The 18,496-nt window shown below is 43.1% G+C and overlaps 1 protein-coding gene across 2 annotated transcripts in view; it reads left to right on the top strand.

Moving 5' to 3' along the window:
* The window catches only part of ADCY1 (adenylate cyclase 1), a 406,316-nt gene that overhangs the window by 302,807 nt on the left and 85,013 nt on the right, over positions 1–18,496 (top strand). For both annotated transcript variants that reach the window (XM_089532497.1, XM_089532496.1), the window contains 3 exons: positions 5,785–5,869; positions 11,760–11,849; positions 18,138–18,394. In XM_089532497.1, the coding sequence (XP_089388623.1) occupies positions 5,785–5,869; positions 11,760–11,849; positions 18,138–18,394 (432 nt within the window). The remainder of the gene's footprint in view (positions 1–5,784; positions 5,870–11,759; positions 11,850–18,137; positions 18,395–18,496) is intronic.

The following is an 18,496-nucleotide window of genomic DNA, read 5'->3' as shown; positions in this document are numbered from 1 at the left end:
GATGTCTCTGGTGGCACAGTGGTTAAATGCCTGTACTGCAGCAACTCACTCAAAACCACAAGGTTGCCAGTTCAAGACCAGCAAAAGGATGCAAGCTTGACTCAGGCTTGCATCTTTCTGAGGTCGCTAAAATGAGTACCCAGATTGTTGGGGGCAAATTAGCTTACAGTTGTAAACTGCTTAGACACTACTTAGGTGGTATGAAACGATATATAAATGAAGCTTGTTTGTTTGTTTGTGTCAAAAGTTTGAAGTTACCAGTTGGAGTTTAAATATGTTTAAGGTCTAATAAAGGCCCACTTTTACATCCAATTTACACGTCTGGTCTCTTTATTTCATGGTGGGGGCTCAATATATTATTGTCAATTTATTCCTTTTTAATAAAAATAAAATAAAAAATATGAGTGTCTTCAACTTTTTGGAACCTTTTCATCACTCTGTTAGCAATTTTATTAGAAACAACACTTAGACAATGCAGTAGTTTGCTTATGAAAAATATGTTTATTTAAACATATTTGTTTACTCATGAAGGAACAAGTTTGCTGTTGTCCCTACTGTGATTCTAAGAGTGTACTATAAACCAAAGGAAAATTTCCATTCATATATTCCTTGATATAGAACAAAATTTCAGTGGTTGTATTTACTTTTTTGAGATTTAAAAAATGTTCGAGGAGGAGGGGTTGGTATCTTGCTATCTAACTCCTGCCAGTATCAAGTTCTATCTTTTCCCCCCAGCTATCATTTCTCTTCCTTTGAGTTTCATCCTATCAGACTCTTTTCTCCTCTACAGCTCCGGGTCGCAGTTATCTATTGCCCTCCTGGTTCTGCCACCCAGTTCCTCTCAGACTTTGAATCATGGCTGACATTCTTCCTTTCAGATTCAGTCCCCACTTTGATTCTAGGTGACTTTAATATCCACGTTGACGATTCCAATAACCCTACAACATCTCTGCTAGCTTCTTTTGGCCTCCAACCACACTCCAATGCTTCAACTCATTCTCTTGGTCACTGTCTTGACCTAGTTCTTGTTGCAAACTGTGCCATTTCTGACTACCTGGCACTTGACTTTCCACTATCTGATCATCATTTAATCTCCTTTGCTCTTACTTATACTCCTCCTCCTCTTCATACTGTTCAACGCCATTTTCGTGATCTTCAATCTGTTGACTCTAACCATCTTGGTCTGACCCTGGATTCATCTCTCTCTTCCCTAAATCTTGGGGATTCTGCTGATTCAGCTATGTCTTTATTTAACTCCACTCTTTCCTCGACTTTTGACCATTTTGCCCCTGTCTCTGTACGCACTTCTTTCTCTAAGACTAGGCCTCAGCCCTGGCTTACCCCCAACATTAAGTTTCTCCAGTCCTGCTCTAGAGCGGCCAAACGTCTTTGGAGAAAGTCCAAACAGTGGGCTGATTTTATCCATTTCAAATTTGGTCTTTCTTCCTTCTCACGCACCCTCTCTATGGCAAAACAGAATTATTACAAATCATTGATCTCCGCCAATGAGAGGCGCCTGCAGCAATTATTCTCCACCTTCAACACGTTGCTTAAACCTCCCTCTCCTTCTGTCTCTTCATCATTCTCTCCTAATGACTTTGCTAATTATTTCATCTCTAAGATTACCACTATTCGCTCTGAGATAGTCCCCCCCGATTCTTCTTCTGCTCTTAATCTTCTATCGTCCTCGCCTAAAAAAAATTCTGTGTTTCCTCCTGCCTCTTTGGATGAACTCTCTTCACTTCTGAACTCTTCCAAACCTGCAACTTGTTCTCTTGACCCAATTCCTACTCGTCTTCTAATCTTTATAGCTCCCTCCTTTCTGCCCTCGCTTCTCCATATCTTCAATCTCTCTCTCTCTACAGGATCCTTCCCGTCGGACTTCAAACAAGCTCTCATTTCCCCAATTCTTAAAAAACCTTCTCTTGACCCCTCCTCTTTGTCTAGCTATCGTCCGATTTCTCTTCTTCCCTTTCTTTCTAAGGTTCTGGAACGGGTTGTTTATTCACGCTGTCTTGAGTTTCTTGAAGCCAACTCCATCCTCGATCCCTTTCAGTCTGGTTTCCGCCCAAGGCATTCTACAGAGACAGCTCTCACTAAGATCTCGAATGAGAGTATGTCAATTAGGAGAAAGTGATCAATGGTGTCAAAGGCTAATGGCCTTTACTCTGTTCTCATCCTTCTCGATTTGTCTGCAGCCTTTGACACCATTGATCACTTTCTCCTAATTGACATACTCTCTGACCTTGGGTTCTCAGACTCTGTTCTTGACTGGTTTAGATCTTACTTGTCTGGCAGATCTTTTGCAGTAGTTGCAGGGGGTCAGACTTCTTCTCCTGTTCCCTTATCTGTTGGAGTTCCCCAGGGCTCTGTTCTGGGTCCCCTTATGTTTTCTCTCTACACACTGTCCTTAGGAAAACTCATTAGCTCTTTTGGTTTTTCCTACCATCTGTATGCCGATGACACCCAGTTGTATCTTTCTGCCCCTGACCTTTCTCCAAGGCTTGAACAGCAAGTTTTGTCTTGCCTCACAGCTGTCTCGCAGTGGATGCGCCATCAGCGTTTGAAGCTCAACATGTCCAAGACTGAGCTTCTTGTCTTTCCTCCTAAGCCCACCCTTCAACACTCCTTTTCTGTCTCTGTGGACAACATTTCTATTCAACCAGTCCAGCAAGCCCACAGTCTTGGTTTTATCTTTGATTCTTCTCTGTCGTGTATCCCTCAGATCCAGACTACAGCCAAGGCTTGTCGATTCTTTTTGTACAATATTGCCAAAATCCGACCATTTCTCTCTGCCTCTACTGCCAAAATCCTGGTCCATGCCCTAGTGATCTCACGACTTGATTACTGTAACGTCCTCCTGGCTGGGCTTCCTCTTTCTCACCTCCGTCCTTTAATCTCTGTCCAGCATTCAGCTGCATGCAATAGCACTTCCACCCACCGCTCTGACCACATCTCTCCTGTGTTGGCATCCCTTCACTGGCTCCCCCTCCCTTTCCGCATTCAGTATAAGCTCCTGCTGTCGACATTTAAAGCCCTCCATGGACTGGCCCCTCCTTACTTATCAGACCTTCTTTCTCCTCACCTTCCCACTCGGGCCTTCCGTTCTGGTAGTCAAGGTCTGCTGTCTCAGCCCAGGATTTCCTCTGCCCCATCCCGGATTCACCCCTTTTCACTTGCTGCCCCTCACTCCTGGAACCTTCTTCCCCCACAAGCAAGAGCCATCACTTCTTTAACCAGCTTCAAAATGGAGTTGAAAACCATCCTGTTCAGAGAAGCCTTCCCAGGCATTGCATAATTGTCACTTACTATTTGATGTTCTTTTGGTGCCTGTTTATCAAACCATTTCCTGTATTGCTATATACTGTATATGTATTATCCTATTTGAGAGTATGTATTTTCCCTGGAAGAAGATTAACCATCCATTATGAAGCCAAGCCCTCCCTCCAGTCCATCTGCCTTGGTCCAGGCCTTGGAGGTAGAGAGGAACTGCTGGACCTCTTACCCTTTCCCTCCACCACTCCCTTCTCCTTCTGTGTCATGTCTTTTTAGATTGTAAGCCTGAGGGCAGGGAATCATCTAATAAAAAAGATTGCATGTACAGCGCTGTGTAAATTTACAGCGCTTCATAAATAAAGGTTAATAATAATAATAATAATAATAATAATCAGTTCAAATAAGGTTTTAGTGACTACAAATATTTATATTTACATTTAATATTTATTTAAACCAATGAGGAGCAAAACAGGTGGCCCAAAAGATCTGCTGCAGGACCACGTGGGACTGTTCACATCAGGGTCATTTCAGCCACATGCGCTCAGCTCTGATTCGGGCCACCACCATGGTCCCCAACCAGCCAGCCAAAAAGGAGCATATTTTTCTACTCCTTTTCAAGCCAGTTTTGGGCCAGCACTGTAGCCAAGGATCTGATTAGGGGAATTTTATTAGCTCAGTATTGCGAGATGAACCAGCTATAACAGCCCTGCAAGGTTGCCTCCTGTTGTGTATACTGAGAAGCCCAGGGAATTCCAGAAATAGAGCAGATACAAACTTCTATAATTAATATCCAATTTATTAATAGGGAACAACCACACACAATTTACTAACACTCATACAAGGCTTAGGAAATTCAGGGATTAGCATGGATCAAGAGTTCAGGCTTCACTAGGGCAATACTCACCAAAGTGTAGATTCGCCTCCGGAAATCGGATGGGGAAGACTGGTGACGGGGCACATCCATTCCGCAACGTGGGTTTGAATGGAGATGCCGGTGTCCAAGTCAAAAGTCTGATGATGTAGAGTATGGAGACCTCTCAGATAGCACACAGACTTGTAAAAGTCTGGGGTTTTATAGGGGCAAAAGGCCCCTCTGGCAAAGGTGTATAATTACTTGTCTAATACCTGGATGATAGGTCTGGTTGTCTTATTGGTCTTACTCTGCTCGGACAACAGACTCGGGGAGGGGGTAAGCAACTCTGGGAAAACAAACATTGCACCTCCTAATTGCATGGGCAAAATGGTAATCTCATCTGTGATTTCCTAGACTATCGGGGATGACAATATTTACTGAAGATGATTTCACCTTTAGGTGTGGTGTATACATGTCCTCTCGCAGGCTCTTAATGGTGGACAGGCAGCCAGACTTCATCTAGGGGTCATATGGCTATCATTTTATACCAAAATTTCATAAAGAGTGTAATAGGTAACACCTGTTTTGGAAAAGAGTGATGCCCAAGGTGGTTTCCTGCAGCATTCAGGGTATGTGACATGTACATGCTCTGCCTCTAACACAGCTAACTGCGGTCCTTTTGGATCATCTATTTCAGGGGTAGGCAACATGCGGCCCGCCGGCCGGATGCGGCCCGGCAAGGCCTTGGGACTGTCCCCAGCCCGGTCCTGCCGCCGATTGCCGCCAGAGCCTTTGGTCTCTCGTGTGGGGCCTTTGGCCTATCAGGAGGAGGTGGGCAAGGGAGGCAAGTGGCGGGCAAGGGGGGCAATTGTCTATAGAAGCCTCCGAAACATGCATTTATATTTAAAAAAATTAAAATCAGCAAAAAAATTTTGTGTGTCCTCCATTTTTTTTTTTTTTTAAAAGTGCCCTCCATTTGAAAAATTTGTCCTACATTTGTCCCGGTTTATTTATTTAATTATTTTTTAAATTAATTAATTGATTTTTTTTGGCTTCGGCCCCCCAGTTGTCTGAGGGACAGCAACCCGGCCCCCGGCTCAAAAAGGTTGCCTACCCCTGATCTGTTTGAGACCTGAATCTCACAAAAAGAAAGAGTCAGTAATTAGAGCTAGATCTTCGACTACAGGCAGAACTTCACCACAACTTTCATTTAATTTCATAGTTTAAGAAATATGCTGTTTGGGAAAGCAGTTCCATTGGTCTGTAGTGAATCTTCCCACAACTTATTTCATTTGATAATCGTAGGTATGAACGTAATGAGAGTGAGCAAGAAAAATGGGCCACTTTCTTCATTCTACATATTCTTATCACATCAAACCTTACTCTTTTTGTAACTAAAAATACTCCAGATCTCTTATCATTTTGCAAGAAAATGTAGTTCTATGATAAGTGAATTATCTACAATAAAAATGCTGTAGTATTGAGAATTCTAATGCAATTGAAAATATTCAGTAAAAGAAAAAGGATAAGTCTGTTATACATATAAATTAAGCTGTAAGGAAAAACATTTAGCTAGAATCCTCCCAGAGAAGTCTAGTAAGAAATCAATGCTTTTGCATATCCTTCATGACTCAGTTTTCATATGTTCCTTTTAGGAGTACTGTAGTCCTTGTCCTCTTGGTGTTCTGCATATGCTTCCTGGTGGCATGTATCATGTACTTACATGTCACTCAAGTACAAGTAAGTGTTCTGAAATTCTGTGAATTCTTATGCTGGTAAGAGATTTACTTAGTATTATACCAATCTTGATTTCATTTCTGCTACATTGTGTCCCTTAAAGGTAAGAACCTGTTTAATTTGTTCAATACAAAACTCTTAGGACTGGATTGAGGATGGGTCTTCTGTAACTATAATTTTCAACAGCTCTTGGAGTAGGATAAAGCTCCATCAAGTGGGATAAAAGAACCTGACTTTTCTCACTTTCCAGACACCAACATTCAGCTGTAGCTACATTTGTAGAAGTGGGAGAAAATCACATGGAGGAGCATCCAGCAACAAGAACAGAGTTAGGTGAGGAGAATATTGCTTGGCATGCCTCTGCACCAGTGAGGCAATAGCTGTTTTGAGAAGAGACAGCTGTTCCTTAAAGTTGGAAGTTTGGAAGGTGAGGGATGATAGGTACCTTCATCCTGCTTGGAACAGCTTTACACTATTTTGTCCTCCTCTAAGATCTATTAAGGATTAAAGTTACAGGAACACAGTCCAAATGCCAACGTAGCAATCATAACAACTCTTAATGCAATGATTTATTTTATTAAAACTCTTAATACAAAAGTTAACATACAATTAAACTAACTTTGATTTTTTAAAAGTTTAAACCATAAGCTAAAAGCAACATTAAAAGACTTAAAATATTTTAAAATGCCATCACTATATTTATATATGTATGTATGTATGTATGTATGTATGTATCTACCTGTTTCATTTGTATGCAACTTTCTCCAGAGTGAGATTTAAGGCAGCTCTTAATTTAAAAATCTTCACAATAAAAAAAAATTAAAAAACAATTAGAATGTACAAGTTTATAAGTCATTTTTCACAATTCCCAGTTTTCCCAAATGAATAGCAACTTGTAGGGACAGACTTTATTGGGTCCTTTGGGGGAAATAGACTAATCCATGTGAGAACTGGTAACTGCTTGAAGAGCTTTCTGGTCTGGGAAATTCAGATTGATGTGCAGGTTTCTATTCACTTCTTATTTTGTTTTCTACCCTTGGCAGTTATACAAAAGCCTTTGAACACAAAGTAGTATACAGTGGACCCTTCCTTTACACATCTAAATGCGGCTTCCCGTCCGCGTGACCTCAAGACTGTGTATGAGAAGCCCACATATAGAACGGGCCAACTGTACAAAGACTTATTTCAGGGTGTACCTGAAAGGTCAGGCATACATAGTGTGATGTATCTAGAATTTGCCTTCTGCTAGTACCTGATGTTGATGGATCCTTCCCTTCCATCCTCAAACCATAGTTTCCTCTATTCAATGGGCTCCCCGACACCTTTTTTTCTGAGTGCCTGAAGGGAGTAATTATAACACACACATACAAAAAAAAAAAAGGGGGGGGGGAGCCAAAAACAGGGGAACAAACAACGAAGAAAGGGGGCAGAAACAAAGTAACAAACCAAAACAGATAGGAATGTCTAGCATAAAATCATTCCACAACCTCCCACCACCTCCTTATCTTACCCCAGTAACTCTCCAGCACATTTTTGAATGTAGCCAACAATTCTACAATACGATTTTCCCTCTCTAATTAATTTCCATTTATGTTAATAAATCCTTTAAAAAGAATTCATATTTAAACATCAAAACTAATAATTGCATTGTCTCCCAATCTTTATCGCTGCTGCTGCTGCTGTTATCAACTTCCATTGAGTCAGCCTCAACTCCTGGCAACCTTGTGAATGAGACATCTCCAAGAATCCTCCCCCCATCCTTAACCACTTGATTTTGGGTGCCAGGATCAACCCAATTTCTTTCTATTGATAATTTAAAGACCTCTAAAGAAGGAGACTCCACCACTCTCTGAGGGATTGTGTTCCATTATTTTCTCCCTCCGACTTCGCCAATTACTTCATTACAAAGATCACTACCATTCGTTCTGAGTTAACTCCTCATGATTTGTCTCCCACCATCAATCTCCTCGCCCCTCCTACTAATAAACTCTCTGTGTTTCCTCCTGTTTCTTTGGAAGAACTCTCTTTGCTGCTGAACTCATCAAAACCCACCACCTGCTCTCTTGACCCACTCCCTTCTCGTCTTCTAATCTCTATAGCCCCCTCTTTGTTACCCTCCTTCCTCTATATCTTTAATATCTCTCTCTCTTTGGGTTCCTTCCCCTCAGTCTTCAAACATGCCTTAGTTTCCCCTATCCTGAAAAAACCCTCTCTCGACCCCTCTTCCTTGGCTAGCTATCGTCCAATCTCTCTTCTTCCTTTTCTTTCTAAGGTGTTGGAACGAGTTGTCTATTCACGCTGTCTTGAGTTTCTTGAAACCAACTCCATTCTGGATCCCTTCCAGTCTGGTTTTCGCCCACGGCACTCCACAGAGACGGCCCTTACTAAGATCTCGAATGATCTTTTGCGGGCCAAGGCGAATGGCTTTTATTCTATCCTTGTCCTACTCGATCTGTCTGCAGCCTTCGACACCGTGGACCACTCTCTCCTAATAGATGTACTCTCTGACCTTGGTTTCTCGGGCCTTGTTCTCGATTGGTTCACATCTTACTTGTCAGATCGATCTTTTTCGGTGGTCTCGGGTGGTCAGACCTTGTCTTCTGTCCCCTTATCTGTTGGAGTTCCTCAGGGCTCTGTTTTGGGTCCCCTTCTGTTCTCTTTATACACACTCTCCCTTGGCAAACTTATCAGTTCCTTTGGTTTCTCCTACCATCTGTACACCGATGATACCCAACTGTACCTTTCCACCCCTAATCTTTTGCCAGAGCTAGAGCAACAAGTGTCATCCTGTTTAACAGCTGTCTCCCACTGGATGCACCATCGGCGTCTGAAGCTCAATATGTCCAAGACCGAGCTTCTTGTTTTCCCTCCTAAGCCCACCCTTCACTATTCCTTTTCTATTTCTGTTAATAACGTCTCTATCCAGCCGGTCCAGGAAGCCCGCAGTCTTGGTTTCATCTTTGACTCCTCTTTGTCATTCATCCCCCAGATCCAGACTACAGCCAAAGTCTGTAGATTTTTTCTCTATATCGCCAAAATCCGTCCATATCTCTCAGCTTCTACCGCAAAGACACTGGTCCATGCCCTAGTGGTCTCACGACTAGACTACTGTAACCTCCTCTTGGCAGGGCTTCCCCTCTCTCATCTCCACCCATTAATTTCTGTTCAGCATTCAGCTGCACGCATTATTTCACTCGCTCACCGTTATGATCATGTCTCCCCTCTGTTGTCTTCCCTTCACTGGCTCCCTCTTCCTTTCTGCATCAGGTACAAACTTTTGCTACTCACCTTTAAAGCCCTGCATGGGCTGGCCCCTCTTTATTTAACCAATCTTCTCTCTCCCTACATCCCTACTCGCACTCTCCGCTCTGGTAGCCAAAGTCTCCTCTCTCAGCCCAGGATCTTCTCTGCCCCGTCCTGGATCCGTCCCTTCTCTCTTGCTGCCCCTCATTCCTGGAACCTTCTTCCTCTGCATGCACGGCTCATTACTTCCCTAACCAGCTTTAAGGCTGAGCTGAAAACCATATTGTTTAGGGAAGCGTTCTCAGGGAATTTATGATTGTCATCTGGCTGTCTGACAATATTTGATGTTTTTAATTTGTTTTTTCTTCTCTATATGGTAATTTTATCTATTCCTCTTTTAATTGTTATTATCTTAGAATGTACGCCTTGGGCAGGCTTTTATTTACTCTTTAATTTTACCGACTTTGTACAGCGCTGTGTATAATTACAGTGCTTTAGAAATAAAGTTTAATAATAATAATAATAATAATAATAATAATAATAATAACAGCTCCTACCATCAGAAAATTCCTCCTAATGTTTAGGTTGAATCCCCTTTCCTGTAGCTTGCATCCATTGTTCCAGGTCCTATTCTCCTGAGCAGCAGAAAACAAGCTTGCTCCACCTTCAGTGAGATCCCTTCAAATATTTAAACATGGCTATCATATCATGTTCATTCCTCCTATCTTCAGTCCTTCTTCTCTGCTCTAATTATGATATTTTCTGCATACAAACTGAACAAATAGGGTGGTAGAATACAGCCTTTCTTGACCCCTTTGCCAATTGCAAGCCATTCTGTTTATGTATATAATTGGAGCTGCAGAATTTTAAGCATAATTTTGCTTGCATGGGATATTAATGTTATGGCCCTATAGTTGCTGCAGCCTTTTGTGTCTCATGTTTTGTGGATAGGGATGTAAATTGATTGTCTTCAGTCTGCCACTTTTTTTGTTTTCAACATTTGTTGGCATATTTTAGTTATCCCTAAAATTGATTCTGTCTTTGCGGATTATAACAGTTCTGTTGGAATATCATCTGTTCCTGGTGACTTCCCAGTGTTGTAGATTTCCCCTTGCTCTCTAGAATTTGGAGTTCATCTTCATGTGGTCCTTCATTCCATATGATGAGAAGGCATGACTCATTAGAAAAGACACTGATGCTAGGAAAGGTAAAAGGAAGCAGAAAGAAAGGAAGGCCAAATGCCAGATGGTTAGAATCAATCAGAAATGCCACAAGCCTGAGCCTGCAGGACCTAAGCAGGTGAACGCTTTGGGGAAAAGCAAAAACCAAGCAAAAAAAATGACACCCCAAAAAAGGAGGTGATAAGGAGACAGAGGTCTGCTTCTCAGTTTCTCCCTTCTTGCTTTCAATTCTCCACCCCCTTCTTTGTTACTATCCAGAATCAAAAAGAGAAAGTTAAAGAAGTTTGTTTAAAAAATAAGAAAAGGGGAAAAAAGGATTCAAGAAAAGTCCAAGAGGTCTCTCAACCCCCCTTTGCTGCTCCATCCCAAATCAGAAGTATCCAGAGGAGGGCAACCAAAATGGTGAAGGGTCTGGAAAGCATGCCCTATGATTACAGACTCAGGGTGTTGGGTATGTTTAGCCTAGGGAAGAGAAGGTTAAGAGGTGATATGATAGCCCTGTTTAAGTATTTGAAGGGTGTCATATTGAGGATGGAGCAAGCTTATTTTCTGCTACTCCAGGGAATAGGACCCGGAACAATGGATGCAAGCTAAAAGAAAAGAGATTGCACCTAAACATTAGGAAGAACTTCCTGACAGTGAGAGCTATTAGACAGTGGAACACACTCCCTCGGAGGGTGGTGGAATCTACTTCTTTGGAGGTTTTTAAACAAAGGCTGGATGGCGATTTGTCGTGGGTTCTGCATGGCAGGGAGTTGGACTGGGTGGCCCTTGTGATTTCTTCCAACTCTTATTATTCTATGATTCTATCTTTTAAAATATCTTATAACCGACATTTTTTATCGTCTATGGATTATTTTAACCTCTTTTCTTATTGATATATTTATACCATTTTTTGCATTGTGTTTTAATCCAGAAGCCTTTTTTTGCCAGCTGATGCAAGCTGCTGTTTCTCCCAAAGTAGGGCTGGATTTAATTTACATCTTTGCAAACATCCTTATTGAATCTGTGCTTTATATATTTGTGCACATTCCTAATATCATAACTGTATACCTGTTTTAATATGTGAAGGACCTTTATCCATACTTCTTTTACAAGGGGAAAGAATGATGCTTTTCTGATGTCTGTCGGAGATGTTTATATTGTGATTTCCTACATGGCAGGGGGTTGGATTGGATGGCCCTTGTGGTCTCTTCCAACTCTATGATTCTATGAGAATCAGTTGCTAATGGCCTGCTTACATGAACAGGGGGGTTCTGAAATATTAATTGGTTTGTTTTAACTGAAATGTATTCTCAGTATTAAAAATAGGGTTCTAAAATAATCATTCATAGTTATAACTATGACTTGCATTAGATAACAAATATAATTCGCCTGTCAATTTCCTATTTTTATATAACATTTTTAACCTCCCTCGTTTAATGGCTATAAAACCACCTAAATTAAAGTCTATTCTTTTTGGCTTTCAGTGTTTTCCAGGGTGCCTGACAATACAAATTCGAACAATTTTGTGTATCTTTATTGTGATCTTAATTTACTCCGTGGCACAAGGCTGTGTGGTGAGTAGGTAACACAATTGTTACATAATTCATTTACAGAAGCATCCATTTGCTGCAGACCTGCACTATCACTAATGTAGATCAGTGAGAGTATTTGAGCTAGCATACATGGACTATGACTTAAACCCCCTTATATATATAACATCACCTTTATATAAAAACTGTTGTATATCATTGAAGTTTCTTATTGAAACTGAAAGTCTATATTTTTAGAAGTCCATAGAGCTAAATTATTCTACTTTTTATTTCACTCTGCTGGTAATGCTGCTAAGTCCAGTTCATAAAGGCAACACAAATTTTAAAGGCTTTGTGGTACTGTACTGTTTCAATCTGCCTGTGAGGCATTGAAAGCTTTTGAATCCAACCTTGCATGGGGGAAGAGAGATTCTAGTGAGCAGAAAACTAGCATATCAGGGAAGAAATGTTGATTCTAGTTTCCTTGGCATGCATATATGTTGTTGCTGTTGTTGTTTTTCCATGACAAGGATTCAGTCATGCAGCCCTCCATCTTTATCCTGAGGTGGTACAGTTCGCTGGAAAATCTTTTTGACTTGATTTGGTTAACTGACACTAATCTACACAAATTTTAACAAGGGGCTAAGGACATTTGTGTCATGAGGTATAAATGTGAAAGATGCAAGCAGCATCTACTAAAAGATGTTTGGTTGCTTCACAACCAGAACAGTTCACCAGTTTGTTGCATGTAACATATCTTTTCTTTTGTACATATATACACATGTATAAACACAGAGAATCTATTCATCTACCTGCAAATAGATGTTATGTTTTATTTTACAAATTCAGAGTACAGAATGTGTAGCAGAATTGTATGCCAGACTTTCCCCTGTGTACAAGTTTGAATTAACAGTGATCTATGCTTTACTTGTTGCTTCAAAAGAAGAAATCGCACTTAGGTTGAACAAAGTTAGAAATTGTTTTCTGTTATTTCTTCTTCCTCATCTGTTTGCATTATTGATAGCCCACTAAATGTGTTGCTCACACTTTTAATGTTTTATACATAACACTGTAAGAGGTTCCCAAACTAACTGCTTACAAAAATATGTGGGCATTCTTTTCTTTTATTTAAATTATTATAACTGCTTACAAAATATAACATATATTTTAAGTTGTCTCTTTATTATCTGCAGATAATAGATGTTTTTTCCTGTGGTGCAAATAAACCTCATCAATATTATTATTATTACAGTGCGCCCTCCCCTTATGCAGGGATCCATTCTGGATCCCTCTGCATAAGGGGAAATCAATGTATGCTGAAACCCCATAGGAAGTAATGGGGCTCACGCATGGTGCGCAGCGGCACGACAGCTCACACACGCCATGGGTGCATGCCCCATTAGGAGGAGCCCTGGTGGTGCAGTGGTTAAATGCCTGTATTGCCGCCACACACTCAAAATCATAAGGTTGCGAGTTCACGACCAGAAAAAGAGTTCAACCTCGACTCAGGCTTGCATCCTTCTGAAGTCTCTAAAATGAGTACCCAAATTGTTGGGGGCAAATTAGCTTACAGTTGTAAACCACTTAGACACTGCTTAGGCAGTATGAAGCAGTATATAAATGAAGCTTGTTTGTTTGTTTGTTCTTCCAGGGCGCACGATAGGCTCTTCCAGCACAGCTTTCAACATATGCTGAAGAGTGGAATGATTTTAATATTGGTGTGATATGATCATTCCTTGAGGTCCTAGTAACCAATCTGGCTGAACTAGATGAAGTTTCCAAACTTGGTACAGAAGTAGTCCAGTGTACTGGATATTGCAAAAGCACACTGTTACCAGTGCATGCATTACCATCTTTAGGTCCTCTAACTCTAGGAAGGGCACAGCTGGCATATCAGCTGAAGCTGATATGTATGTGCTTTATTTGATGTCTGCAGCACTAAGAGTCAAACTAGACATGAGAATAAATATACAACTTGCTGTTGATTTTTAAAATATATTAGTATATAACTTATGTGTGATTTTCATCGATACTGCCACAAAAAACCTATACACAGCTGCTGTTAATCCTGGAGGAAATTTCCTATTGCTGCCAATGGGAAATCAGGGCTATACCAGGAGTTGGCAACCTACGGCCCGCGGGCCGAATCCGGCCCGCCAAGGCCTCAGGACCGGCCCCAGCCTGGTCCTGCCACTGATTTCCGCCCCCACCACACCTTGGGTGCCGCTCCGGGTGCCCGTGGGGGCCTCGCTGCCATCCTCCTCCTCCACCGTGCATGGCCACACGGAGGAGGCGGAGGAAGAGGAGGGCCGCAAGGTCTGGGGCGGAGGAGGCGAAAGTGGAGGAGGCGCCTCCTGTGTGTGGCCGTTCCACCTTCCCCGCTTCCCCACGGCCTCCAGCTTCCCTCTCGGCCTCCATGGAGGCTGCCCTCATGGAGGTCGAGAAGGAGCGCGCAGGGCCGCCAGCTTCCCTCTCGGCCTCCGTGGAGGCTGCCCTCATGGAGGCCGAGAAGGAGCCCGCAGGGCTGCCGGCTTCCCTCTCGGCCTCTGTGGGGGGCAGCCTCCGCGGAGGCTGAGAAGGAGCGCGCGGGGCCACCGGCTTCCCTCTCGGCCTCCGTGAAGGGCAGCATCCGCGGAGGCCGAGGAGTGCGCGGGGCCGCCTGCTTCCCTCTCAGCCTCCGTGGAGGGCAGCCTCCGCAGAGGCCGAGAAGGAGCGTGTGGGGCCGCCGGCTTCCTCCTCGGCCTCTGTGGAGGGCAGCCTCCACGGAGGCTAAGAAGGAGCGCGCAGGGCCGGGAAATAGGGGAGGCCTCCAGCACTGGCGCCCCCCACCAGCTCAGGGGAGGCCTCCAGTGCTGGTGCCCCCCACTGGCTCTTTCCCAGCCTCTGACGGGACCTGGGCCCCTCAGGGGCCAGGAAAGAGGGGAGGCCTCCAGTGCTGGCCCGCCCCCAGAGGGTGGAAGCTCCGCCTCTGGCATGTGGCACCACCCCCAGAGGGTGGAAGCTCCACCCCTGGCATGCAGCCCTGCCCCCGGAGGGTGGAAGCTCCACCTCCGGCTTTGGCTCCCCAGTTGTCTGAGGGACAGCAACCCGGCCCCCGGCTCAAAAAGGTTGCCTACCCCTGGGCTATATAGACCACCCCTTTGGGAAGGTGTGCAGCCACCCTGTTAGAATCCTGATGTATTCTATCAGATGTGTAGTAACTGTGGATGCTGGGGGGATGGATTGCGCTTTAGCTAGGCTTTAGAGATAGTGCTATGTAGTGCTAGGCTGGACCAGGTGTGGGCTATCTGGTGTCCTTGAGGGTCTGGCTCACAGAGGCTGGGAATGCAGTTTCGTTTCTGTGAGAAGAGCAGCTCAGGGAAGAGGAATGGAGGATGGGAACTAGTGAAGAGAAGGAGGGGTCCTGAAGAGAAAGAGGGGGCTTTTGCTAGGGGTGGAGTAGTTTGGCTCAGGGGGAAATTTATGCATTGGTTTGGCTGGGAGGGGTCAGTCTCAGCTATGAAGCTGAGTGATGTAGAACTGCTGATTCTGGAGCTATCAATAAAGTGCTGTTGATTTATCAATCAAGCCGACTGGTTGATTGTCCAGGATTCTGGTCTCGCACTCTGACACACCCCTTTTCACCCTGAATGGAGGCTGTGGCAAAAAAGGCTTCTTTTTGCATCCCAGAAGGGGTGCCATAGGCATACTTGCATGCCATGATGGTGCTGTGCACAATGAGCGTCATCATGGCGCATGCCGTGTAGATGGACAAGTGCCAAGCTGGCGCTCCGGTGGCGCGGTGAGGGCTTGGAGTGTCCGGATGCTCAGCCCTCACTGTGCCTACAGGCTAGCACAGTCTGTTACCAAGTATGGATTTATATAAATTTTGGGTGCCATGCAATCAAAAATCATGACCCCTGACTGACCCCATCGCAAGCCGCCATTACCCTAAAAGCGAGCTGACCACGTAGCCAGCTGTCTTGCTAGGCATGGTCAAGGAAAAAAGGTAGAATTTAAACCTTTCAGCAAGCAGTTCTGGGAGTTGCCCTACAATTTTCACAAGCTACCCAAAGAAGAGAGGACAATAGAGGTAGCCTCCTTCTCAATGAGCAAGTGATTGTCTTAACAGCTCTGTCATCTAGATATCTGTCTTCCCCTGAAAAGTGCCAGACCTCTTCTTTGTGTATCCATTATGTAAGTTTCAGCTTAGACAAAAGATAGCCATCAAGACCTTTGTTCACCAGGTAGCCATAGCCTGAGGATACGTTCAGGGGTATAAAAGGACCCCTCTTCCAACCCTCCAGTGGGCTTGTAGATTCAGTTCCGAGCCTGAGTTCCTCGCTTGTAGAGCGGCCTGCTCCAAGCTTGCATTCCCTGAGCAAATTGCTCTACTGAAATCACTTGAGCGAAGCCAAGCTCACTGTCACCTGGCCTCTAGTTAGCTTTGCCTGCCGGAATTCAGATTCTAGCCACCGCGGCTGCCACTTTGTTTCCCCGTTCCCATGGCCGTGTCTCACCATCCCCCATCACTCGCATCCGTCGCATTGGAGAAGACTCCTAAGGTAAATATCCAGAGGTGCCTCTATCCTTTCTCCTTTACTCCCAGACTCTCCCCCTCCCTTGCTTTAGCATTGAATGTGTGTGTGCATGTGTTCCCTTTGTTGTGTGGCTTTAACAAATGTTTTATATTTTAATTGCAACTCATTGGCATTGGAGTCTCTGTTTCTTGGGGTTGGACTAGATGACCTCTGGTATACACATAGGGACACAATCCGCTGTGTGCATTGTTAGGACACGCCTCTCGTAATATTTGAACTAATTAAATTCCCCTATTTCGATTCTTCCTAACAGGTCTGTACAGCCCCTCACCTTCCAGTGCTAATAACATTGGGTGCAGGAGGGGGCAGGGGTCAGAACCATGGCAGAGGAGGGAAGTCCTAAATCCCCTCTCTAGTTTCAATAAAAGCACTTGCTATTAACATTTTAAAGAGAGGTAGCATGTTACTCTGAATGTGCCCTTCCTAGAATTAGAGGCATAGTCAAGTTAAAAAGTACAAATATCTGCATCTAGATTGGTATTTCTCAATCTCTTAAGAGGTGGATATAAATAGCTATTTGTCCACCGCTTACTTAATGTTAGCTGTTGGCAGGGCTCAGAAATTCGAATTGAACACTTTGTAATAACAGTGATAATTTTTAACACTAACAAACAAGGGTATCTGACATCTAAAACTAGTTTAAAAAACACTGAAGAAAGTTCTCATTGAGGTGGCAATTTTCTAATATTTAACACTTTAAAATGAACTAAAACATTTAAAAATTAATATTCAGGAATAAACACGTTAAAAGGCTCCAGGGTTGCTGGGGAAAGGGCCGGTGGCTTTATGCCCCTCCTCGCACTCTGCACACTTGGAGGCTATGGTAGCCCTGGGGTGTTAAAGGCCTCCTCTTGAGCTGTTACCAGTACTCCATCCTCGCTGTCTTCAAGCAGCCCAGCCCCACAAAGGAAAAAAGGCAGGCTTGCTTATATCCTCCCTGAGGCAGGTGTTGAAGCAAGGGAGGAACAAACACTCACAGGTCCTTCAAGCAGCCCTAATCCAACCTCTTAGAATTAGAGGACCTAAAGATGGTAATGCATGCACTGGTAACTTCAACAGTGTGCTTTTGCAATATCCAGTACGTTCTGTGCCAAGTTTGGAAACTTCATCTGGCTCAGCCAGATTGGTTACTAGGACCTCAAGGAATGATCATATCATACCAGTATTAAAAACATTCCACTGGCTGCTGGACAAGTTTCTGGGTACAGTACAAAGTGTACTTTGCTTGGGCCCAGGTTATCTACGAGATAGTCTCCTTCTGTACAATCCACTCCATACACTCAGGTCCTCTTGGAAACATTTAACCCAATCAGCCAAAATTAGGTTGGCAACTATCAGCCAGAAAACTTTTCCTTCAGCTTGCCCTTAGATTGTGGAATGACTTGTGGGAAGACAGTCAACAGCTGAATATGCTGTCTGATTATAAAGCAGCATTAAAGACCAGTCTCATCCATCAGGCTTCTCCAGATAATTTTTAAACTGTACATTTTAAATGATAAATTTTAAATGTGCGTTGTTTTAGTATGTATGAGTCTTCTTTGTTCTTTTAAATTGATGTGCATTTTAACTGATTTGTTATCAACAGATGTTGTGCATTTGTTAATTGTTGTTTTTTTCTGCCTTGATCTACTGAGAGAGTTGGGTAATAAATTATTATTATTATTATTATTATTATTGGATCCAGTTTAATCCAGCTGATTAATAAGTGTGGTTTATTCTTTATATTCAGCTTTCTGCTCCCATTTTCCTCTAGGTTGGTTGTATGCCATGGGTCTGGAATACTAATTCTAGCAGTTCCATAGTTATCATTTCTCCTAGTGGAAGAAATAAGACAATGAATGAACTTCCATGTGATGCAGCCCATTATGCATTTCTCTCCTGCGTTGTGGGGACTCTTACCCTGGCAATATTTTTACGCATATCTTCCTTGCCAAAAATGATGCTCCTTCTTTTTGTTACAATTTTGTACATAGTCATTTTGGAACTCAGTGGATACCGAAAAGCAGTAGGGTAAGTACACTGCATAACTGGTAATAGTCTAACTATTGTTTCTATATTTTATCCATGCACTTTGAAAGCCTTCATTTTGTACAGGCAAAGTAAAACTTTAAA

The sequence above is a fragment of the Sceloporus occidentalis genome, unplaced genomic scaffold (genome assembly GCF_023333645.1).
Source record: "Sceloporus occidentalis isolate IW3139 unplaced genomic scaffold, rSceOcc1.0.p SCAF_7, whole genome shotgun sequence".
In the NCBI taxonomy this organism is placed as follows: domain Eukaryota; kingdom Metazoa; phylum Chordata; class Lepidosauria; order Squamata; family Phrynosomatidae; genus Sceloporus; species Sceloporus occidentalis.
The sequence above is the reverse complement of the archived record's forward strand: the minus strand, read 5'-3'. Positions and strand labels throughout refer to the sequence as shown.